We start from the raw sequence: 23,914 nt of genomic DNA on the forward strand, positions 1-23,914 counted from the left end.
AAATATTGGTCCTATTCTCTCACCACAGGATACCAATAACGTCAGTGGGAGCTCACTTAAAGATAGTGGGAAGTCTATGGGAGTTACTCACATCCTGCATGAGTCCATGTCTCCTTGAAATCCGCAGCCATTCCTTTAGGACCACTACTTGTTGTTATTTACCAGGCTGTGACATTCAACTTGTTTATGCTTCCCCATTCTCTTTTAACTCATGTTTTTCCCTAAGAGAAATCATCTGAGAGTGATTTAATCTTTAGTTAAAGTAAACTTAAAAGTTTGGGACCACATGGAAATAAAGCCCTAAGAGTGATGACCTTTCTAATTTCTCCCCAATACCCTTTTATCTCAAGGCAGTGCTGTTGTTTAACATGTGTCCATGACTGATTTTCACTGCATTTTCTTTGTTTGAGGATGTTTTTCTTGGGAAGTCTCAAGAACTTGGTCGTGAAACAGCTGACTTCTAAAGGAGTTTGGGTATGAGCTGGCATCTTTTGTCTTCTCTCTTAACAAATCCTCAGTGTTAAATATGGCTGCATATAGAATATTGCCTTACTTGCTTCCCTGAGTGTGTATTACCTCTAATATTTCCCGTGTTCAGACACACAATATCTTTTTTCTTCTGCTTTGCTTTCTGCAGTCCCAGATGGCAAAACTAGTCTCTGTTCTCAATGCTGCACACATGCTAATTTGCTTTCTAGTTAAGTAGCAGTACACCAGAAGCTGGAAAGTTAAATCACAAAATATACATCCCCCACTTGGCATGCCAAAAAATTATAGCAACTGTAGAAGAACCATTACAGCAATACGTAAAAGGTACCATGGCATAATACCACTGCTCCTGTTCAGGAATAAATACACTGTCTGTGCTCCACTCTAAGGGAACACTTATATACAGAGGTTATTCTGTTGAGTTTAGCAGAGTCACTTCTGGCTGTCACCAAGACACAACAGGCCACAGTTAGGACTTAGTGGAACAGCAAGAAGGCATTCAGTTAATGGTACATCGTCTCGTTAAGGAAAAAAGTCCTTTTATAAATCATTTGCATGGACTTAGCGTGCTGCTGTTTTATGTTTCTTTGGTGCTCTCCAGTTTGAGGTGACCTGCATTGCCACACAATTGCATAACCTTAAATTTGGGGGACATTATTATTTTCCATTAACATTGGCTCAGTTTCTGCCCTGCAATATTTTTCATGCAAATGTCACTGAAGTCAGTAAGGTTACACTGCTGCACAAAATGAGATGGGATCTCATTTATTACATTGTCAAGATACCAGCAATAGCCTTAAAATTGTAGTGCTTTTATTATACCTCATCAGTATGTCTACTGACTTAATCTGGATATTATAAATATCATGGTAGTAGAATTTGCCTTGGATGATTTGCATATTGCCAGGATTTTCTGTTTCAGATAAAGTTTAGTAGGTAATAGGCCTTCCGCTCAGTGTTTTCTATTGGTCTGAAATGATAAACAGTGAGTAAAAAATTGTATAATGCTGACAAAATTCTGGGTAACAATGAACGAAGCTTTGTTTCTGGTGCTCTTCTCTCTTTGTTTTTATGGAAAACTGAAACAAACAGTTGCAAAAAAGCACCTAAGAACTAGTCTTTCCATGTGGATGTGACTCAGGTAGCTGACTTACATTGAAATAAATGCCACAAATACCAGGTCTACTACTCACCAACTTGCAATATGGCTGTGTCCTTCATCAGAGCAGCCATATACTCAGTTAAAACATGTAATTAAAACTGGTCACAACAGAGAAAGTATTATATGCCATCATAGCCCCTGAGGACAGGTAAACTCATTGAGACGTGGCTAGCATTAGGAGGTAGGAGGGAAAGGATGGTGGGACAGATTAATATGTCAGTGTGTCAAGAAAAGGATACCAGCCTTAGTAGACTATGTCAGCTTTTGCTGTGTATCCCGTGTTCTTCTGCCACTATCAGATTGATAGCGCCAGGTTTCTGTGCTTTACTCCTGCACAGCTCTTCCACAGCCTATCAAATCTTTCAGCAAAATTCAGATTACATCCCTCCTCTGTCCTTCAACCACTGATATAACACTAGATTGCCTTTTTCTTTTGTTTTAATCTTTATTTCTGTGAGGAATGATTTGCTTTCCAGAAACACAAATCTTCTTGACCAGTTTTATCACAGCAGAATGTGTATAAATATAGAAGCCTGTTTATTTCAAGATATTTTTTCCACACTGCATCCGGTCAGTGGTTTAGATTAGAATATAGAGTGTTGAATGAAAACAGGGCTGGGGCGATGGATCGGCTGTTAAAGCATGGGAAAGGAGTGGTCTTCCCATTATTTGAATTATCTGCCTTCTTTACGTAAATTACTATCTATGCTCCAAACAGTAAAAAAGTTATGAGTGTTTAGTAGCCAGTGGATTATTTTTAAATACCTAATTTGAAAATTATTATCTCTTTATTTTTTTAAGAATGTCTTACAGGTCTTTCCACAACCACCCAAAGATTGAATTTGGGCTTTTCAAATACCTGTGCTAAGATTTTCCTTAGGTGATTTTTATCTCCAGCTCACATGGACACTTACTTTCTTGAAGAAACCAGAAATACGTTTGGGCTCAAAGGGCTTTAATTGTACCTATGCATTCTTGGGAACATAATCTGAGTTCACAGAGAAAGGAAAGAATTTACCATAAGTAAGGTATATCAAGATGACCTATTTCTTATCTTACCAGTGTTTTCAGCAAAATTACATAGACTTCACAACTCCAGATGAAATGGAAAAAATCAGTAAAAAGAAAGGAAAAGTCACAAGAGATTCAGAATATGCCTTAACTCTTTCTTTAGCAGCTACCCTTAGGCACAGAATCAGAGGAATGAAGAACAGGAGTGGAGGCCTCTAATGCCACCTGAAACATTGCATGCATTCCAGGATCACACATACAGATTTGAGAATGACAGAGCTTTCCTTCTCACTCTGCTCTATATGGGATCTCCAGGGAGACAAATCCTTGTGTTTTAGACTTGTTTGGACACAGCTTCCTTTTATATTATTTTGGACCTTGATCAAGGAGGTCTGGGGTCTCCAAGCAAAATTTTTCCCCAAAAAAAAATTTTCAACCTGAGAAACTGCCAAACGCTTCCTCCAAATTTCTAGATATATTAGTCAGGGCAACTGTAGACTAAGCCTCCAGGTTCTGCCATCTTAGCCACCAGATTCCTTCCAGCATCCCCAGATTCAGCAGTAGCTAAAAAACTCTTTCTGAAAGCATGATTACAATATGCGGGACTGATCCCCACCCATTTCAGGAGACTGGAGAACTTGAGAAGGCCCAGCAAAGGACACCAAGGATGAGCAAAGGTGTGTGTGGTTCCACCACACAAGTAGCATAGACTAGAAGCCCTCCATCGGAAAAGATGAGATTGAGGGGAAATACGGGAGAAGTCTCTAAATTCATAAATGGGAAGAGAGACAGTCACTGAGTTTTACAACACAAGTGATAGGGCACAAAAAATTACATTAGCAGGTTGGGGGGAAAGAAAGCTCTATGGTTTTTTGGGCATTGTATAGTAACTCTGCAGAGCTTATTGCCATGGGACAGTGAGGAGATTAATATTCAAATAGGTTCAAAGACACACTGGACAAATTCATGCCGGAAAGCTGTATCTGTAGGACACGACTGTCCATATTGTACATCCAGCTCAGGAAGTCCCCGAAGAGCTGATTACCCAAAATGGGAGGCCAAACAAGGAAATGAATAATGTTGCACATCCCCAGCTTTATACTCTCCCATAAACATCTGTTTCTGGCCACTGCTGGAAACAGAAGACCTGCTAGGTGGCCATTTGATCTTCTGTACTGCATTCTACCTCCTTCTCCTTTTCTTGTGACATATTCTCCATCTTTAAAAGGATCATCTTTTCAATTTGTAAAAGGCCTGTGATGCATTATTCTTTTCTTAAAAGCAACATAAAGGCTGTACAGATATGGGTAAATTAAAACACACTTCTTAGTCACACTCTGCTGCTCTTTCCTCATTGTTGGCTAGCGTTCCTTGTGTATTACACCGGTGTCTTCTCAAGATTTCAGGTCACCTCAGGTTTACATGGCTTACGTTGTCTACCTTTGAATCTTGCAATGAGATTCTTGCAGCTTTGCCATGATCCTCCCCTAAAGGCATATGCCCCTTTTCCTTTCCACCCTCCCTAAGACTTCTGTCTCTGCAGGTCCTCCTGAGGTTTACACGCTGACTCAAACACCTGGCTCCTCCTGCTCCCTCCTGGGAGTCATCCACTTCCTTGAGTTCTTGTTGTCCGCAGAGAAGTTTCAGAAAAATGGCTCTAACTAGGGAGCAATTGCTCCTTTGTTCTTCCTGAGCCTGGTACAACCCAAACACCGGCACCCATTAATTTCAAGTCTATTCCTAGGCAGAGGCACTAGTGGCATTCACTCCTCCCTTAACCTATAGAGCGTCAGCTTAGAGCCCAGCAAAAGATTATCATAGCACTTAAAGATAAAAGCTGTCCTGAAAAACAAACAAGAATATATATCTGTTCCCCATACAAAATTTAAACTATAATAATCATCATACAAACCTAAAGCTTGCCCCTACTTGCAGCAGCAATACGTTCTATTTGAGCATAAGCAGTTGCTATGGGGCCTGATCCAACTCCCACGTAAGTCAGTGGGAGCCTTTAAATTCACTTCAGTGGGAGTGAAGCCTCAGCACTTTGTTTTGTGAACATTGACATTATATGCTATAAAAATTATGCTTTAGTTTTTGATATAAACCCAAGAAATGTCAGTAACAGACTGATTCTTGAACAGGGGCCCTCAGTGCTACTGTATTGAAAATAATAAATACAATTCATTGCAAATGTGTTTGTTATTCCTAGTGTAAAAATAGATCAGTCCAGCCAATGGGATTAACCACTCCATTATTTCTTGGCTGGTTTCTTTATTATTGTTGTTGTTTTTAAATAGTTTTCCTGTTCTGTTGTTACAGATGAATTCTGGTAAATATTTATTCTTACACTTGCCGTAAACTTATTCCTTTCCTGGTGGGGCACCGCACAGCTCCAGATGTGCAGAACTGAACCTTTTCAAAAACAAAGGGGGCCCCAAGTGTAGCCACACAACAGAGAGGGGGCAAAAGGCTTGTTGCATCTTTAAGAAGTTGCTGCATGTGGCTTTGCTGAATGCAGCCTTCTCGGATCTTAGGGATGTTTGACTTGGCCGCAGCTAAAAAGAGTCAGGATGAAGAATTACAGACAGGAAAAGAGTAAAATCTTGCCTCTCGAAAAGTCTTGATTAAGTTTGAGTGCTTTTCTCCTCACACCTTCTAAGATGGGACACGCTGAGCTGAAACTGCCACAGTTCATACCCAGGCTTGTCACTGTGCTTTGGAGGGGTGGTGGGAGTGTGCCATGAGTGTCACCTGCATGGGGACCTCTCCCAGCCCCTGGTCCCTGACACCAGGACAGCCTGCTGAGGTGAGCAGGAGAGGAGCTGTGAGCATCCTGGGGCATGCAGAGAAGGAGCTGTGAGCATCCTGGGCCATTCCTACTTATTACAGCTCTGCTCCCTTCAGCAGTCTGGCTTCTGGCACTGGGGGCTTGTCACTTGTCGTTCAGAGTTTGTTGACTCTTAAGAACAGCAACCGAAGGAGCAAGAACTGTGTTATCCAAGCAAGTCCTCCTGTGCAGTGTCTAGCTGTCTGCTGGTGACACAACATGTGAACAAGTGCAGTATCACTGGGGCACCCACAACTTCATTTTCATCAGCTCACCTGGCTTCTCCGATCTTGACGATATGCCTGGTCTTCTCAAAGGGAAGGGGACCAGCGTCCCACCGGAGAAATGTGTGCTGAGTTACGTGCACCCAACCATGAGAGGATTTGGGCTGAAATTGTGTTTAACTCACTGAAGAAGATAAATTCTTCCTTTTGCCTTTTTTTGTGACAAATGAGTGGCACGTTGACCATTTGCAGCCAGAACAGAGTTCTAGGGCCTTTTGGGTGACTTGAGCGTAACTACCAGTTGAATTTGAGTAGTAGCAGATCAGAGCTAGCATCAGCTTATGGAGGTCAGGCCCGAGATGTAGCCAGCTACCTCCAGACCTGACTGAGTAGGACTGGCCTCTCTCCACTGGCCTAAACATGAAGGTCTTAATCCCTCGTGAGTGTCCTCTGCAAAACACAGGGACCTAAGGAGGCAACCCACAGAGCTATGTAAAGAAACACTTGTTCTTGACACAACTGAGCATATTAATGAGAAGAAAAAAAAAAATTCCTTGTCTTCATCATTAATACACATGACTTGGCTGCAGAAAGCTGATTTTTTTGCCTAAAAAGATGAGCAGGGTCAGTGTCATCTCTCAGTGGTATTTCTCTGTTTTCTGGTGCCTTGAAAAACAGCAAAATCCAGGTGGAGTCACCCCCACTCTAGGCAAATAATTACAACTGTTTGTTATATGAACAAAGTGGCTGACAGATGACCTTCTAAACATACCTAAGTTGCTGTTTCCTAGTGCACATACACATTGAAGAAGGAAATAAGACTTCCAGAACATGAAAGCGAGATTTGCTTGATTATCTCATTGTATTCTAATGTGATTTGAGGTAAACAAAAGACAACTGTGGGCTTTGTTATCTTAATTATTCTGTACAGCCAATATAGAGCAGGATCACACTGCACGATTAAACGTAACTCTTACTGGCCTACAAATTATTAACATAATTCCAGAAAACGCACATAATTCAGGAAATATTTTTCCTAACGGCCTATCCTGAGTAAGGACGGCTTTGTTCAGACCTATGACACATAATGGGATAAGAAGAGATCCACAAATAATATTCACCTTGTACTCAGGTGCTGCCTGTCAGTTCTGCACATGTTTTCTTTGTATCTATTAGCTGAGGGGTTTGGAACTGATCTGGCTATATAAACAGTTGTATTTTATGATCTGCAGTGAAATTAGGGTTCAGTGCAAAGCATGTGGGAGTCCTTCAACAAGTCTGGATTTGTCCTATGTACTTCTTATCTCTAACACTTTTTAGAGAAGCTAGCAATGAAATACTGTGATACTCACTGAATACCTGTGGGGTTTAGGAGAACACTTTGTGCCTTGCCAGGCTGGACTGTTTTAAGATATTTTGTTTGCAGGTGTTGAGAGTTACAGTCTTTCAAGTATTAGTTATGGGTCAGCTAGAGCTAAATTTCAGCTAAGATGGAGGAAGATGGGTGATAAGTGGAGAAAAACTGAAAAAGGCTGGGCGAATATTTGATTTTTTTAAATGTGAGAAAATTCAAATTAATCTGAAAAGATCTGCAAAGGAAAAATTAAATTCTGCCAGCTCCAGTCCTAGAAATAATCCCCTTTAAATGTACCAAACTATCACATGAGCCAAATTTTACTTGCAGACTCTTTCCTCAGATGTGTTCCCACCCTTCTGGTATTTTTCTTTTTAAATATTATTTCCACTAAAAAGGCTAAAACACGTTTGGCTTTTCTGATTACACATACGTGATGGTGTGATGCATTTTGATGATGTTTTTTCAATATTCATGTCAGACAGTCCCACCCTCTAGGCTGTAACTCCCTTTGATTTCAGGTGAGATTTTTGCCTAATGATCAGGCCCTGGGGTGTTTGGCTCATTGGTTGCAACGTAATCAGCTAAGAAGAATTTGAATTGATAAAAAGCAAGAATAATGGCACAGACTGCTGGCACAGCAAATACATTTTAGGGTGTATGTGTAAGAAAAATGGCTCCCTCAAAAAGAAAAACAACCCACAAATAGAAAGACAATCCATGTTGTGTATTCTATTGTGACAATAAAAGGCTCAAGGAGGGATTCAGGCAATGTTGGCAAATGTCAAACCAGTCCAGCAACTGTTTCAAATTGCTGAGAGAAAGTTGATGAGAGAAAGTAAATTCCCAACATTGTATGGGACTGAGTCCTCAAAGAGTTTGTGTCCATGCAGAAAGTTCTACAGATCTAGCACAGAGCTCTGAAATCAGCTCCCTGTGCCAGGACATCTGCGTCCCAACATCTGTGGCCACCTGAAGGCAGCCCAGTGATGTCAGGTAGATGCCACATGGGCTTAAGGATAGGTCAGTGGGGAGACCACTGTAGCAGTGGTTCACGGGTAATGGACCACTTACAATACTCAAAGTTGTAGACCGGATGATCCAAAACTGGCCCACGGAACTCTATGAAACAACTATGTAATATTTCCAGGGTTTGATGAGATAGGAGCACCATGGTATGAAAGAATTTTGTAAGATGCCATTAACTCATCCAAGTAACTGAAGTCCCCTGCTTTGGGCAAAGCATACCCTGACTGAATGTTTAGACTTAACTCGTGTGATGCAGAAAACCTCATCCCAGGACATACATTGCCTCTCTTAAGTTTGAGCAAGGTTTCTCAGTGAAGTAGTGTTGGATGGCTTCTAAATTCAAGTCAAAGACCTAGAGGAGAAGTCTTCCCAGGGAATACCAACAAGTAATCTTAAGGAAGCCAGATGGCAAAACATATAGGTTCCCTTCTGTTATAGAAATCTTACACAGCATCAGAGACTGGTTCTCACTTTTGTAATAAATGTTTTCTGTCCAAATGCTGGACAAAAAACATCCCGTGTCAGAGGCTGTTTTAAGGTGGCTTTTAGCCACCAAAGCTCCTGGTATTTCTTTAGAGCATTTTCATTTTCTGAAGAGCATAAATGATGTCACTTATCAATTGCCAAACCTATTTCATAATTTCAATAACCTCCAGGGGACTGATTAAATCTGAAATACTTTGGCCTATTTTAAAGGAAGTCTAATCGTGTTTTTAAGTCAGCCTTGGAACACATGATTCTTTATTAACCTAATAAGCCTCCATTATCCCATTCCCAAAGTTCTATTCAAGCCCTGTATTTAGTGTAAAGTACCATGCACTGGTTAATTAGAGCATATTATCTTGGATGAAAATGCTGAATCTTATTCTGCAGAGTCAGTGCTTGGAGAATTTGTTAATACGCTGCGTGTACCCAGATTGGTTCTTATCTGAGCCTTGGCATGTGTTAGCAGTGCAATTACCTACTTGCAATTGCTGCCTGCTACTTGGCAAAGGGGAATGCTGAACAGAGGGTTATTTCACTAAAGATAGAAAGTGACTCATTTTGATTATTCAGTCATGTCCTCTCCTACTTATGCATGCACAATGGGAAAGTCTGATGGTACCAGAGAAAAGAGAAGCAGCATGTGTTCGAGTCACTTCTCTTATTCACCATTTAGTTGTAGCAAAACTAAAAAGCCAATAATTATAATATAACAAGAGCGAGTAATAAGACCTTTCACCTTTGCACATTTAGAAGGTGAATCTGAATTTAAAGGGAAATGACAAGTTGAATATGGCAAGAAGTAAAGGATGTAGATAACTCAGTTTCATTTTTGTTTACCACAGTTTCCAGTCAGCTTGCCTTTCTGGTCTTTGTTTTTCTGTTAGTGTCACAAAAAGGAGAAGTGTTTTTGTCCAAACAGCATCCTGCTTTAAATTAGTGTAATACATTTTACATTAAAAGTACATTTATAAAATACACTCTTCCTAATCTAGTATAGGAAGACGGAATAGACCTTCTACTGACTTGGTAGCCCCAATCCTATATTTAACAGACCCAGGCCTATGGAAGTCTACTGAGACTCACAGACTTTCAAAACTATCCCTTACAGGCATATTCTGTTATTTTAAAAGATTTTTCATGAAACTGCTCACCAACTATGTCCCATTTTCCTACTGAAAAAAAATAGTAACTTCAAAATTTTGCAGCACTAAAAACTGTATCTCTAAAAAGTCAGAAGTAAGCTGTTTGCCTCCACTATAATCTATTCTGATTGATGGCCCATTCATTAAAACGCTGTCATGCATTTTCAATGTTAATTAATTTAGTAATGTTCCTTTAATTTTAGCGCAATCTTATTTCAAAAACTGGGAAACTATTTCCATTAAATGTTTCGTTTCATCCCCGTAAGGTTTAGACTAATGGTGTCATTTGAAATGCATGCTTATTTGTGGTTATACATCTGACAAACTCCTGACAATGGCACGTTAACATAGCAGCACCATTTAAAATGAACACTGAGACAACCCATATGCCCTCCTATCACACAGCATACACAGGAGACGTTTTAATCTGGAAAAAAGAATAATAAATCTCTATGCCCTTCATGATTTTAAAGTAAAATAGTCTATTTCAGCTCTCATGACATCAGTAGTAGTACCTCAAGTAAATCAATAACACTTTCAAAACCATATAGTAAAAACCTTCAAATTATTTTCTAGATCTTTGTGAAATGAACCACTTTCTTAAAAAAACACATCAACCCTGGGTTACCAGGAAAGCCCCCTCAGACAGTGACAACACTGAAGATACACACTTCTTGGTCTTTCACCAGTGCGCTGTGGCTATCCTAAAACCTTCTACAGTAAAGTTGACACCTCCCACTGCTGAGACCTCTTTCCTCACTGTCTGAGTCCCCACTCCCAAGTCATTTCATAGGTCTTTTGTCCCTGCCCCTTGCAAAAAACGTATGATCTCTCTCTTCACCCTTGTGTCCTATAAGACTTCTTGCTCTGAACAGTGTTCGAGATGGGGAATGAGACCGACTGATAGGACACTCATCACTCTCTACAGCTCCCTGAGAGGACATTGTAGAGAGGTTGGTGCTGGTCTCTTCTCACAGGTGATTAGTGACAGAACAAGAGGGAATGGCTTTAAACTGCAACAGGGGAGGTTCAGACTGGACATTAGGGAAAAAATTTTCCCAGAAAGAGTGGTCAGAGAGTGGAATAGGCTGCCCAGGGAGGTGGTGGAGTCACCATCCCTGGGTGTGTTTAAGGGTCGTTTGGATGAGATGTTGGGGGATGTGGTGTAGGGGAGAACTTTGTAGAGTCAGGCTGAGGGTTGGACTCGATGATCCCAAGGGTCTTTTCCAACCTGAATGATTCTGTGATTCTGTGACACGGAGCAGCTTCCAAACCAGGGAGCGTGAATGAGGCTTGGAGCAAGGACTGAGGGATGAAGACAGCTCTGCTACGAGTACTTAGGGTGACAATCAGGCTGCGGTGATGAAGACTGAGGGCCTGCACCTATAACATTTAAGCAGTAGACTTTTCCTGATGCAGTTTGGTTTGGCCACAGCACATCAGAGCACACTCACAAAAGCAGCGCGGCCACGTAACGAAGGGGGCTGTGACTCCCAAACGGAGAGGCAGTGCTGGGAGCAGGAGGCAGCAATCCTCCTGGCAGCTTAGCTGCCACCACCAGAGCACGTGGGCTGAAAAGCTCTGGTCAGAAAGAGGGACTTAAGACACTTCCCAGTAAAATATAATCAGAAAAGCTTGACATTTTCTTACTTCAGTTGAAATAGTCTTCTTTTAGGGAACAAAAATTGTTGACCAACAAATTGCCCACACTGTCGCATTTTTCATTAAACAAAGCCTCTGATCACTGTTTCAATGAGACTTTAAATTTACACGGCTTTAAATTTCCTTTTAGTACTCTTTCTTTACTCTTTCTTTATCTAAAAGCTAGTTCTCAGTGGAAAAGTGTAATGGTTCTCTGCAAATGAGAACATTAAAACATGATTTCAATAAAAAGGATGCATAAAATTCTGCCCAAATGGATACATTTGAACCTTTCAGAATGAAAATAACATCAATAATTCTATTTTTTTTTCCACAAAATGATTTCCCCATTTTTCAGCCATCTCTAACTATAACAATAACTTGCAGGTGTTTCCTGTTAAGTTGGTAATAACTGTGTCCTGGGATAATAAAACTCTTGGGTTTGGCCCATTTATCATATTTAAATTATAACTTAAAGGTGCATCCTGTTTACAAGGTAATAATTATATATGGGACTAAACAAACTTCTCTGAAGCCAGTCCAGTCTATTGTGTTATGTCAGACTGGAGCATGGGCTTGAAGAAACCTTAGATGGGTAATGCCATAGGTAGTAAAAGTTGACTTTCCTCTCTTCACAAAATAAAAAATAAAAAAACAGTTGAAGCTTTGCCTATATTAGGAAATGAACTTAGAAAAACTAGAGTGAATTTAGAAGAGCCTCCAAAATGAGCCATGAAATTATTTTAAAACCTTAGCTGATGGCCAGACGACTCAGTCGAAACACACCTATCCGAATTCTTTAGGGTGGACGTTAGCACAAGATGTAAATGTGCAGGTGTGCACCCTCTGTTTTGTCTTCTGTGTCCTTCCAGCGGGTTTCGTGCCCCTCTTTGAACCCGGTCCCCTGGCTGTGAGGCAGCAGTGTGATAGCCCTGTTCAAAGGCCACTGAACTCAGCCTCCCATATTCCTCCTTGCTCTCTGTGGTGGCTGGGATTTTAAAATTGTCAGAAGCAAAAACCTAGAAGGTTTAAAAAAAAAAAAAACAAACCCTTGGGAAGGAGGTCAGCTATTGAACTTGCAAGTCCTCTGCTAGACAATTGCATTACAATGAGATTTATTTTTTTATGCAAAGCTCTCCACCTTGCCACAATCCCTTACATTGATGCAGGCCCAAATTTCCAGCTCCTTCCCCAGCGCCAGCTCCTTTCGTTGGGCCGGTGCTTTCCACCTCAGTTGCTTAACAGCCTGCAGAACCTTGTGCAGTGGGACAACAGTCATTCCTTTGTCGAGGTCAGGACCTAGGGGGCTGGGGAAGGAATTTGGCTTGTCCTGTGTACATAGGAAAGTAACAACTTCAGCGTGAAGCATAGAAAGAGATACCAGCATTCAAAAAAACACTAGAAAAATAAACTCCAGAAGCAACCAGAGCATTCGCTTGCATTGTAGCTTTGCTTCAGTGTTTCACTGTTATTTCTTAAGAGCAAAATAAGCCCCAAACATTTTTTTTTTTTTTTCGCTACATACTGCACAGTATGAGTAATTCAAGAAGAGAATAAAGGCCGGCATTGTATAGCACACTTTCTCATGCGCACACAAACCTCCTTCCAGCTTACTGAAGGAATCAAAGGGTGGAGGGAGTGTCTCCAGCGTTTCATGTAAATGACGTCTTTTTTTCTCCAGTTTTAATGCCACCATAAACTCAGTGTGATGAAGCATTGATGAATAATGAGCCCATGACACATCGTACTTTTAGAACAGCTCATATATTTGGCATAGGCCGGGCCCCATTTGTGTCAGGATTTTTTTTTCCCCCCACTTGGGCATGGATTTGTAAACACTTTTACCATAACTAAGAAATGCAGTTTTATTTTCACTCCTCGGGGAAGCCACACTGAGCGTCCGGGCAGCTTACACCAGTTGCCCTCTCTCTGTAGGATGCTGTGAGGCAGTGGGGTTGGCTCTCACCATCCGAGCAGGCATCGGGTGCTTGCAGAAGTCACTGCCCTGCTGGGCCAGCAGCCGCCCTCCGTTGGGAGCCGCCGGTGGGGCTGACGCATTGCTCTTACCTCACCTCACCAAGCATGTAACTGTCATCTTCCCTGAAGTAGAGTGGTGATGGCACTGAGTAGAGAAATCAAGACACCCTTGTGAAAAAATGCAGCTTCTTATTTATCAAATGACTTGGAGAAAGTTGAGGTTTTGACTTGCATGTTGAGAAGAATGACCTTTTTCAGTATAGCATTGTCCTAGATTTCTTGGTTACAACTAAACCTGTAACTTCTGGATTTAAAAACACCTAGGAAAGAAGCAGGAGATAAGTCATAAGTCAAGTGTGACCCAGCTGTCAGAGGGGGACAGGGAGCTACACTGTCTTATGGGAAATTAGAAGCCCTGGTTGTGGACCTCCTGCAGCAGAGGTGTTTCCATCCACATCTGCCAGTCCTACCCCTGCAGCAAGGTCTGTCGTTTAAGGTGATTTCAGCTCTCCCTGACAAAAGGAAAGATCAGAGACGATCTCCTGGCACAAGGGGACTGGAGACCTCGGTCTTAACTTCTGGTCTAGCTTCCTAAGGATTTGTGTTCAGCTCGTGATCCAGATTCCACCAGGTGAGGACACCCTGAATGGGGAGGCAGAAGAAAACTTAGCAGTGCTAGAGGCATAGTGTGGGCAAGGTGTTTTCCCAGGAAAGAAGGAGGCTGGACACAGTCAGCAGTTTTCAAGTTTGGCAAAAAAGCCCATCATGTAGATGAAAAGGCCTACTTTCTGATTCTTCAGTGTAAGAGTACCAGCAGCATAAAGTTTTGTCTTATAAAAATCATCTGTAGCGTCTAGCCCAGTGTACAAAGCTTTCTTTCGTTTCTCATTTGCCTTTATCACTTCTCTTATGCTGAGATACAGGACAATATTTTTTTTTTAAACCTAATTTTTTCCAATAAATGCTTATAAGTTTTCAGATATGAGAAAGCACTTCTCCCTTCTCTCCAGAAAGGTCCTTGATTTCTATAGTTGAGGCTTTCAAAGCAACATAAGGGAACAGGGCATAAGGAAACTACTTGAATCTTCATTGCTTTGAAAAAACATGTAAACATACCAGTTTAAAATCAGACCACTTTTTCCCCATGGTTGGGAAGGATCCTGTTTTGCTTTCCACAAGGCTGTTTAAGCTGAAGGAGGTGACATCAGATATCTAGGCCATCCAGAAGATCATAAGGAAACCTGGATATTGCTAACAAGCCATGGGCATTCCCTTCATTTCCAAAGTCATCAGCGACCCACATTTAGGCCTACACATGACACTAGCACAAACGAATGCCATTTCTCAATCACATTATGCTTATTTCGCTGGGTGACAATCTCTCCGTGGGCGAGATAAGCCCCAGCTACGCAGCGCACGTTTCACAGCGCTCGTGCTGGGAGCCAGGCGGCTGTGCTCCGGTCAGGGTTTTTTGGGTCACGTGCAATTCAGAAACCAGGATGAATCAACCCGCTTTATCTCCTAAAAAAAGCCATTACCAGCAATTCTCTCAGTTTCATAACAAAGCTCCAGAAGGCAAATGAGCCAGTTTCTGATGTCAGAACTGTCTCTTTTTTCCCCTTTTTCTTCAGGCAGGTTATATTGAGGATGTGAAATAAGGAACTAAATTAATTTATTGAATTGTCTTTTCCTGGCAAAAATGTAGCAGTCCTATGGAAACCACGTTGATTGAAATTAATTCCTCTTGAAATTAATTTCTTCTGGCAGAAATAACAGTTCCTATAAATTTTATCAGTCTTTTCATGCCAATAATTTATATTTAAAAACTCACTTAAAGCTGAGGTTGTGTCTAAGGCTAATTATTTGCTTCTAGAAACAGATAAAGCTAAAAGCACGCTGATAATCTGCTTCTAATCTCTCTGTACCAACCTCCTTTGGCCCCATACAAATCTTCTGGTCAATGATAAATTTGGCAGCTCTGTTTACAGTATTGGCTCAAACTCAGCTGATCTGAATGCTCTTTTTAAAACAAAACCAAAAACAGCTCCTCCTTTACAAAATACACGGTCACTATTCACTCCAGGCTGCAACTGGTTAGGCTGAAAAAGGGTTAAATCCCAGCTTTGCACGATCGCATTGAGTGCTCCCATTTTATTTGCCTCCTTGATTTTATGTCAGACACATGCCCGTGCTGAAACTACAATACAGTCAGTGTCTGGATCCCTGACAAAGATTAGGCTTTCATCCCTGTTATTTGTGTTCCTCCTCAGAGTTTTTAAATGATTTTTAGCAGAGAAAAATAACAGTCATGGCTTGAGAGTGCTTCAGAATGACCCAGCACTTACCGTCATGCAGGCTTTTAAGGGATATTTTGGGATCCAGGTTCTGGCTGTTGCTCCACGGGGATCTATGTCTTTTCAGGCAGGTTTCCAGTGACTGACATGGGAAATATAATAATCTGTAATAATAATGAGCAAAATTCTACATTCACCCCAGAGACTGTGGCTCGATACTTTCAGAGAAGCAGCAATCGTGTGGAAGAAACATTCATTTGATCACATGAGCCAGAGCACGTAAGATTTCAGCTCAGCATGGTGACAGGACAGTGACACCATTCCATGTCACCTGCAAAGCTCTCCCAGAAGAGTTGTCTTTATTCACCTTAAGCTTTGCCTCAATCTGAACCCAGTCTAGAGCGGTTACTTTTGCACCTTTTTTGCAAGGAGCTCCTTCCAGAGCTCTCTTCAAGTCTTAGAGAACATGCAGAGAGATTTATACCTCCTCCTGTGCTCCACCCCTGCAGCCCTACTTGTCCTAAACAGCTTAAATAAGGGGAACCTTGAACTTCTTTTTCACATGTGATATGTTAGCACTGGACAATGAGGCAACAGTTTTTCCATCTCTGAGTATCCTTTTCTTTAGTCTTTAGCCATCATCCTCCACTAGGTAACATTTTACATTTTTTTTTCTTATAAAAGTGTCTATTAAAAGTCACCATTTGCCAATGGTAACATTACACACAGCATCACACACAACCTACTTTTCCTCATATTAGCTGTTTGTCAAGGAAACACATCAGATGGTTGATAAACAATCACTTTATAGTGGTGACAGAAGTAGCCTCAGAACTTACCGTTAGGTCTTTGGTTTACAACGTAAACTTGAAATTTTCCCAGAAGATTAAGGAATTCTCACACATAGTGAACTTGCCGTTGTCATTTGCATAAAGATTTGAAGATGAATTAGTAACTGTTTGATCCAAAGTCCACTGAAGCCAGTAAAGGCCGTAAAGAATCAAAGACAATAAAGATACAAAAGAGTACTGACAGCCAAGATATTATTATCCTTTTTTTTTTTTCAGAAAACAGTTCAATCAACTCTTTCATTTATGCTCCACAGCATACAAATAAACATACCACAACACATTTTTCTGTCTTTGCAAAAACAGTTTAACAGAATAACAACAAATCATCAGTATCAATCAATCCATTAATTTCAACTGAGTTATGTAAGGAATTAATTTTGTGCTCAAAGACTTAGTAATCTGAGCCTGCAAAACAGCACCCTGTTACTAAATCACAGCTGCAGAGGGAGAGACTGGGCTTATGATGGGAAAAATAAGACTTAGCAACTTTCGACTGCCCAACGTATTATGAACTTACTTGCATTTAGTGTACTTACACTGCCCCTACACAAGCCGTGAAGTACTCTGACAGCAATTATAAATGCAACTCAGACAAGATTGTCAGGCAGCCACCAGCACATGAGAGCAAGTGGTATTTAACCAAGAGGAGGTACAGCAGCCCCTCCTCCTTCTTCCCCCGTGTCTGATGCTGGCTTTTCTGTCCAGAAACCTTGCTCAGCTGAAAAAAAAACAGTTTGGGCCATTTGTCTGGGATAAGATTATAAGTCTTACAGCCCGTACAGGGACATCTACAAACCCCGGAGAAGTCTAGCCATGCATTTGCAAATCACTGGTGCAGTACATGCACAGGGTAAAGTCACTGCATAAGTCACGCATGCTTACGTCTCTCTAGGAAATCCCAGAGAGAGATATGGGAGTCCTGCCCTCAACCCTGTCCAAAACGGCTTGATTTTAGCTCTCCTCAAAGCCTAACAAATAGATGGCCTTTGTCTGATGCCCTGGAGGGCAAATGCAAGCTAATAAAAACTTGAGTCCACACAGATAACATATAATTGTAACTGGTTTTTAGGTAATGGTCTTCCAGGCTATCTCATTATTCTCTTTGAACAGGCTTTGAATTACGCTTTTTCAATTTTAGATAAAAGTGAACCAGAGGTTTTGCAGCATTAGCAAACTAAGTTAGATTGAATAGTTAGAATTAATGGGTGCTTTGATTTCATCATTTCTCCTTAACCTTGAAACCAGCAGTCAGGCAGCAAAATAATTTTTTCCCTCCTCATGTTTTCTTTCTCCAGTTGTCTTTCTCCATTCTGCTCCCTCAGCCACCTTGCTTCTGGTTTGTCCCTGAATGACTAGTTATACCAGGCTTTGAACTTACTACATTTCCTTGACTTCTAATTCACAGATGCTCTCTTGTACATCAGCTCCCATATCACAGTATTTTCAGTATTTAAGTGTGAGTATTTGTAATCAGGATGAAGTCAAAATATTTCTGTTGGTGGTGACACAACCAAACAGTTGTTCTGCCTGTACTTTTTTTTGGTTCTTATTCTGAATCCATTTTAATGGCCGTTAGTGAAACTGCCCTGTTGTGAAGTCTGAAAGAATCATGACAATCTCCATTTACCTGCTGAAGGCAGGAACACTCACTTGCCAACTTGCTTTTGCTCCAGTGGCTTGTATGAAGCAGAAGCAACCTCTGAAGAGCTCTCATGCATGTTTTCCCTTACCCTTGCACCCCAGGCAAGCCTAAATCAGCCATTCCCAAACACGATGGACCGGTGGACCTTTGGCAGTCCTGAAATGAATTTATCCTCATGTAAAACTAATGAGTCTGCAAGTCCTTGGTTAATATGGCTACCCCAGGCAGCTGTTGATCATGCACCCAGCCCCACCAGGCAGTTTGAAAACCACTGACCTACAACAGCAGGGCACCTAAGTTTCTACTGCAGAGGCCACAGAGCTTTTGGTGGAGGGGGAGGACCATACCTCACAGCTGCACCAGACCTACTGTGCAGGCATAATACAGACAACTTAAATGAGCACGCAGTCTGATGACAACGTTACTGCAGATAAAATACGTGCAATAAATGTGTAGGTGATATGTGCAACAGCTTGGGTTATACGAGTATTGTATATAGACTAGATGTGTCTTTTCATTCGTTTATCGCATAGTTCACACATGTTAGTCCACCTCTCAGTCCTCTCTCCGCTTTGGACCAAAGGTTACACGCAAATGATAACAGTGGTAGAAGCTGCCACAAGAGCAACATGTGGTCCCAACACTACCTTTTGCAAGGGCCCCACAATCCCTCTGCTTCTCTGTGAATCACACATTCTTCAGAAGATGTGGGAGGAATCACAGTTCACCAGGACAACTCATATCTGGCATCAGATGAATTGTCACCTAGGAAAGCCCTTTCTGTGGCCAAACTCCTTGGCCGAGAGCATTCTGTCAGACAGCTGCACACCAGCGATAGTCATTGAACTACCTCAACCTCTAGGACGCTCCTCCAGGCCATCCTTGTGCCAAGCACTGGAAGGCAGCTGCAGGGACTTGTGGGGCTCATGCCTAACCTTCGGCTGCGTCTGCAGGGCTGCGCAGGCACAGTCTTGAGGCTGGGCTGGTGGACCAACACATCACTTATCTGTGTTACTAACCCACAGGGCTGCCTCCGGTGCTCTCCAACCGATGGTCTTGCAGAGAAAGACTCTGCACCTGTAAGAGCACGCGCCAAGCTGTGCTTGCCTGCTGGAGGAAGGGTGCCCGTCCTTTCGTGCTTGACCCATTGGCCTTCCTCTAGCCCAGCTGCCTTTGCTGAAAGATAGAAAGCTGCTGTTGGACAGGCAAGGCAAATCTAGAGCTCACACAGCCCCAACCTGTCATTCAGGTGGGATGTGTAGCCAGCCCTTGTTCAGGTGATAAGCAGAAAAAGTACGAATGGTGAGAGGCACGTCTAAGGGAATTCAAAGCCTACCCAAAGGCTCAGGTGTAGGAAAGGTGAAACCAGCATGGCTTTGTTCTTCTCACCAGCACTGTTTTTTTCCTCCCCGCTGTTTATGATTATTTATTAACTTCCATCACTTAGGGGAGAATTTGGGGCAATAGTCACTGACCCCTGAAAGGGCTGAAATCTTGGGGCTGTTTATCAGATTTCAGCTTGGCTTCCCTTTACTCCTCTTTTTATTTTTCCTTCCCAATATTTGTTTGAAAAAAAGTGTTTTGGCAGGATTTACAATCCACAAAGCCCTACAGACTTGGAGAGAAAAAAAAAAAAAATCTCAGGTGCTACTTAAGAAATTCCTCATTTCTAAACCTCAGTGGATTAAAATTTCTGCCCTAATGATCTGTGTGAGTGCTTTTGTGTAGAACTTTGAATAACTTTATTGATTACATTCTGTATAGTACAAGTCTCTGGACCCTTATTCTTATTTTTCTTTTCTAAAAAAGCTTCTATACAGTACCAGAATGGATTAGTGCATTAGCTCTTGCCTTTACAGACTTACTTGCAATCCAGACAGGATTTGGATGAAGAGAGTCTTACCAGGCAGGATCATGCTTCTCAATGGAAAATATTTCCATACTGAAAAATGGAAAACATAACATTCAGCACAATTCAGCCTATTTGATAGCCTTTTCTGTGCTGAGGCACAGGGATGGCTACAGAAACAGCACCACCAGTCAGCCCTGAGATGCTTCGACAGAGCTGTCTCAGAACTAGGACAGTTTTCATAAAGAGCTTTCTCAGAAGAAGAGAAAAGAAAGCACTTTGGTAAAACTGAATGGGAGACTCCAGCTGGCATAACAGAAGTTACAGGTGAAAAATTAAGTTTACTGGCAGAATGCTTGGGTCTCACTGAAACAGCAGCACACTGCCCACAATTTTCTCTTTTCTCTGACTCTCTCCATAACTATTTTCTTCCTGATGTCTCCCCACAGAATGCTCTTTCACATATGCAAATAGATGAGAAAGGGAATACAAGTTTTAGTTTTAAAATAACCTACAGGACCTTCACTCTGTTTTTAGAAAGGAAACAGGATTTCTGTCTAAAACCAGACTCTCCACCCTCCCTTTTTACCCTCCCTTGTCCTTTCCACCTGTTTAGATGTTTTCACAGTGGGATAACACATTCATTCCCTTCAGACCAGGGCTCAGCTGTTAGGAATGGAAAATAAAACCAAAGTTTGCGGAGTATTTTTAGCCCAGAGAAAATAAAGCGGTTGCAAATACCATACACCCACCAGCTCCTCCGGCTTGTGGAGATCCGTGCCCAGAAAGAAAGGAAACCGCAAGACCAGGCTGAATCCATTGATTTGGTATCGATGCCAAGTATTCTGGAGTGACTCACCCAACAATCCTACCCTTCTTTTTCTGTCTGTTTAAAGGTGACCTCCCCAGAAGTCACATCATCTGGTCTTTCCCATCTTTGTGGCACTGGTGCTTTCACTACCATATATGCACTTAGCTGGCCTCAGCCCATTACCCTCATCCCTTTGTACGAGATAATCTGTTGATGATTGGCTAATCAGCAGGTTGCAGATGGGTCTCCTGTTTCCCTCTGATCTCACAAATCTCGAGGGACTGGCCTTCTGAGAAGAGACAGTGCGTAAGGGGATACAACACTAAACAGATGACACATATTTTAGATCCACCTAATGGCTGCTCCTGGTTTCCAGACACCCCAAATGCCATTTGTTTTTAACAAATGGCCACACAAGCTGTGGAGATGATATTTTAAAAATGTCTTTGAAAGGGCTGACTTGCCTCCAATGGCATTTGCAGCATGTGTGCCCCTGACAGTAGTCCTCTGTGCTGTCAGGCTGCTCCAACTGCAGGTAAAAATTACGTATTTTGAAAAAGAAATTATAAACTGATACCAAAATGCATTTAGAGAAAGCCCATCCTGAATGGGAGGGGTGGTTTAAGAGCCAAAAAGAGGAGGATCTAGATCTCACTAGCTTCTGTGGTTAGGTCTGAGCATCCTTGGACTGTGAGCTATAAGTAGAGTTTATGCTTAAGTTGTAGCAAAGCAGTGATTTCTTCATTGCTGTATTGACTGTGCAGAATTCTCTATGCAAGAGCAACACAGGATGCTGGCAAAACTGTCATAAAAAATTGCTGAAAGGAAGTTATAAATCCTGAAATATCCTTTATGCAAATTCTTCCAATTTTCTGTTGCTGTCCCAGGAAAATCTGAAGATTTTGTACAACTGTCTAGGACATCCCCCACTGCACATCTGAGACAGGCCCCCTGTAGAGCAGCAAAAGACATCCTAGCTCAGCTTTGCAGCCTGTACACAGTGGTCATATTTTTAATATGAAATAAAACAGCATAGGGCCTGTTCTCCTCCACTTATGCCAATGGGCTCAGCACATTCCCACCCATCCTATTTTACCTTCCAACACAGAGGAGTGTTTCCATACCCATATATTGTCTGGGAGGGCAACAGCTGGCTCAGGTAGCAGTTTAATGGCACAGATGATCAGGTGCCAGGCTTAGCCACTGAGCCTGAGGTGTGCCAAGTGCGTTGGACCCATTGCACACACCAAAACGTTGGAGCAGTGCGTGCATACTAGGTCTCACAAGGACCATACTTATTATGAAGGTATCGCAAACAGCTCAGACATATCCTTCTGTCCAAGAAATCCTGGAAAGAAATATGGCAACTCCTTTGGGAACTGTTGAACTCTCCTCCTCCATCTCCATTTACTTAGTCATCATCAGCATACTGTTATGGGTTCATTTAGTTGTAGGAGTATTCCCAACAGACCTCCTTAAAAAGCACTTTCTATTTAAGACTGAAAAGCAGCTGCTGATAATGCTGCCTTAAGCTGGCCATTTTGCTTCTGGCTTCTATAGGTTCCACATTTTTCCTATCCAGCCAGCACAATAAGCATTTTAGCTTCCATTGTCTGGGATTTCCAAAAATGCTCAGCATTGACCCGACCGATCTCACTGTAACCAACACTAAGTGTGTTTTGTTTTCCTCTTCTTTTTATTCTTGAAAAGATGGAGCATCCACAAATAAAAGATCAAGTGCAAACTTAAGTCCAGCACGCAGTTATTCCACTGCTACATGAATGCTGACTATTTACAGCAAATGTAGTCTGAGTTTATCTTCTACAAAATCTTTAGCACGTTACTTCTAGAAGTTCAAGTTATAACTGCTATGATTTATGAGTAATTAATTGAAGGAAACAGTTCTATTAATCCGTCCAGTTTGGGGGGTTGGAGGAAAAATATATTCCTGAAGCTTTTAGTCCTTCTGCAGAGAAGTGAGTAACGTATGCCTGGAATTCTCTACTAGCAAGTGTTTTAACCCTCACCATCTCTGGCAGTATTTCTGCTAATATATAGCATAAATTCCTTGGCCGTTAGGCTTTTTTTCTTTTAGTAAGTCTCAGACAAGGCACCCCCACCAAGCTGACCAGATTTACCCAGCCTGGATCCAGGGTGTCAGTAAAGAGCCATCTAGACAACTGTTTGAGGACTTCTAGCCTCTCCTTAGAAATTGCCAGAGGAAAACCAGAAATCACAACAAAAATGAAAACGTTAATAACATAAGCCAGATTTTTAAATGACAGAATCTCTGTTTATCAAAAGATATCTTTTAATTTTAAGCAAGGGTAGGCTAAAACACTGGCTTTCAGTCTTTTTCCAATTCTGTGAACCCAGGGGGGCAGTATCCACTGAACAGTATGCTACAGCAAATTCAAGCACACAAGGACAAGAAGTCCTGGTTTTCTCTTTTTAAGCTCCAGGGGGCCCAATAAGAAATCCACAAACCTCAAGTAAGTCTACCAAGCATAGCAGAAAATAACTACTGTGAAGTAACATTAGCAAAAATCTGCCTACAGGTCACGAGAGAGGAAAGCACAAGTTTCTTCGAGAGTCACTTTTTTCTCAGATGGTCTTTCTGAGCAGTCTCACAAAACCTTTGGTACAGTTTCCTGTTATCTGCAGGATGGAAGGAAAAAAAATGGATGTTTTAGTCAAGGCACGGATAGCCAAAGTCCTCTATTCAAACTCTGCTTCCACTGAAATTATTCTTAAACTCATAGTGAGTCCAACAGGACCAGACTTGAGCAGGCACCAAGTGCTTCTGAAAAGACCAGTCTTCATGCCAGGAAAACTGAGGAAGCAGTAAATTTTGTAACGTATGACAAGAGCATTCTGGATGCTGACTGGAGCTCAGATGCTAGCATTTTTGTTACACAACACGAGGAGGATACACTTCATAGATGAGCATGAACAATCTCCATGCATCTATTCAGAAACATGTGCACTTAAATACTGATTTCCAGCTGCTAAATATCTAATTTTCCAAGAGCTCTCAAAAGAAGTTTAAGGGCTACTCGGCCGTGACTTGGATGTCAAAATGGCATTTGGAGGAATCTCATTTTTTCTCTGACGGAGAACAG

At 41.7% G+C, this 23,914-nt stretch overlaps 2 protein-coding genes across 3 annotated transcripts in view; one reads left to right on the plus strand and one right to left on the minus strand.

The window, feature by feature from the left end:
* The window catches only part of LOC141944837 (potassium voltage-gated channel subfamily KQT member 1-like), a 507,306-nt gene that overhangs the window by 436,501 nt on the left and 46,891 nt on the right, over positions 1–23,914 (plus strand). The window lies entirely within an intron of this gene.
* Positions 13,141–23,914, minus strand: part of LOC141943699 (uncharacterized) — a 54,133-nt gene continuing 43,359 nt past the window's right edge. Inside the window, exons 5-7 of the mRNA XM_074869350.1 lie at positions 19,998–20,074; positions 15,691–15,781; positions 13,141–13,490 (exon numbers count right to left, since the gene is read on the minus strand). Coding sequence (XP_074725451.1) covers positions 13,432–13,490; positions 15,691–15,781; positions 19,998–20,074 — 227 coding nt within the window. The 3' untranslated portion in view covers positions 13,141–13,431. The remainder of the gene's footprint in view (positions 13,491–15,690; positions 15,782–19,997; positions 20,075–23,914) is intronic.

Source organism: Strix uralensis, chromosome 5, assembly GCF_047716275.1.
Source record: "Strix uralensis isolate ZFMK-TIS-50842 chromosome 5, bStrUra1, whole genome shotgun sequence".
Taxonomy (NCBI): Eukaryota; Metazoa; Chordata; class Aves; order Strigiformes; family Strigidae; genus Strix; species Strix uralensis.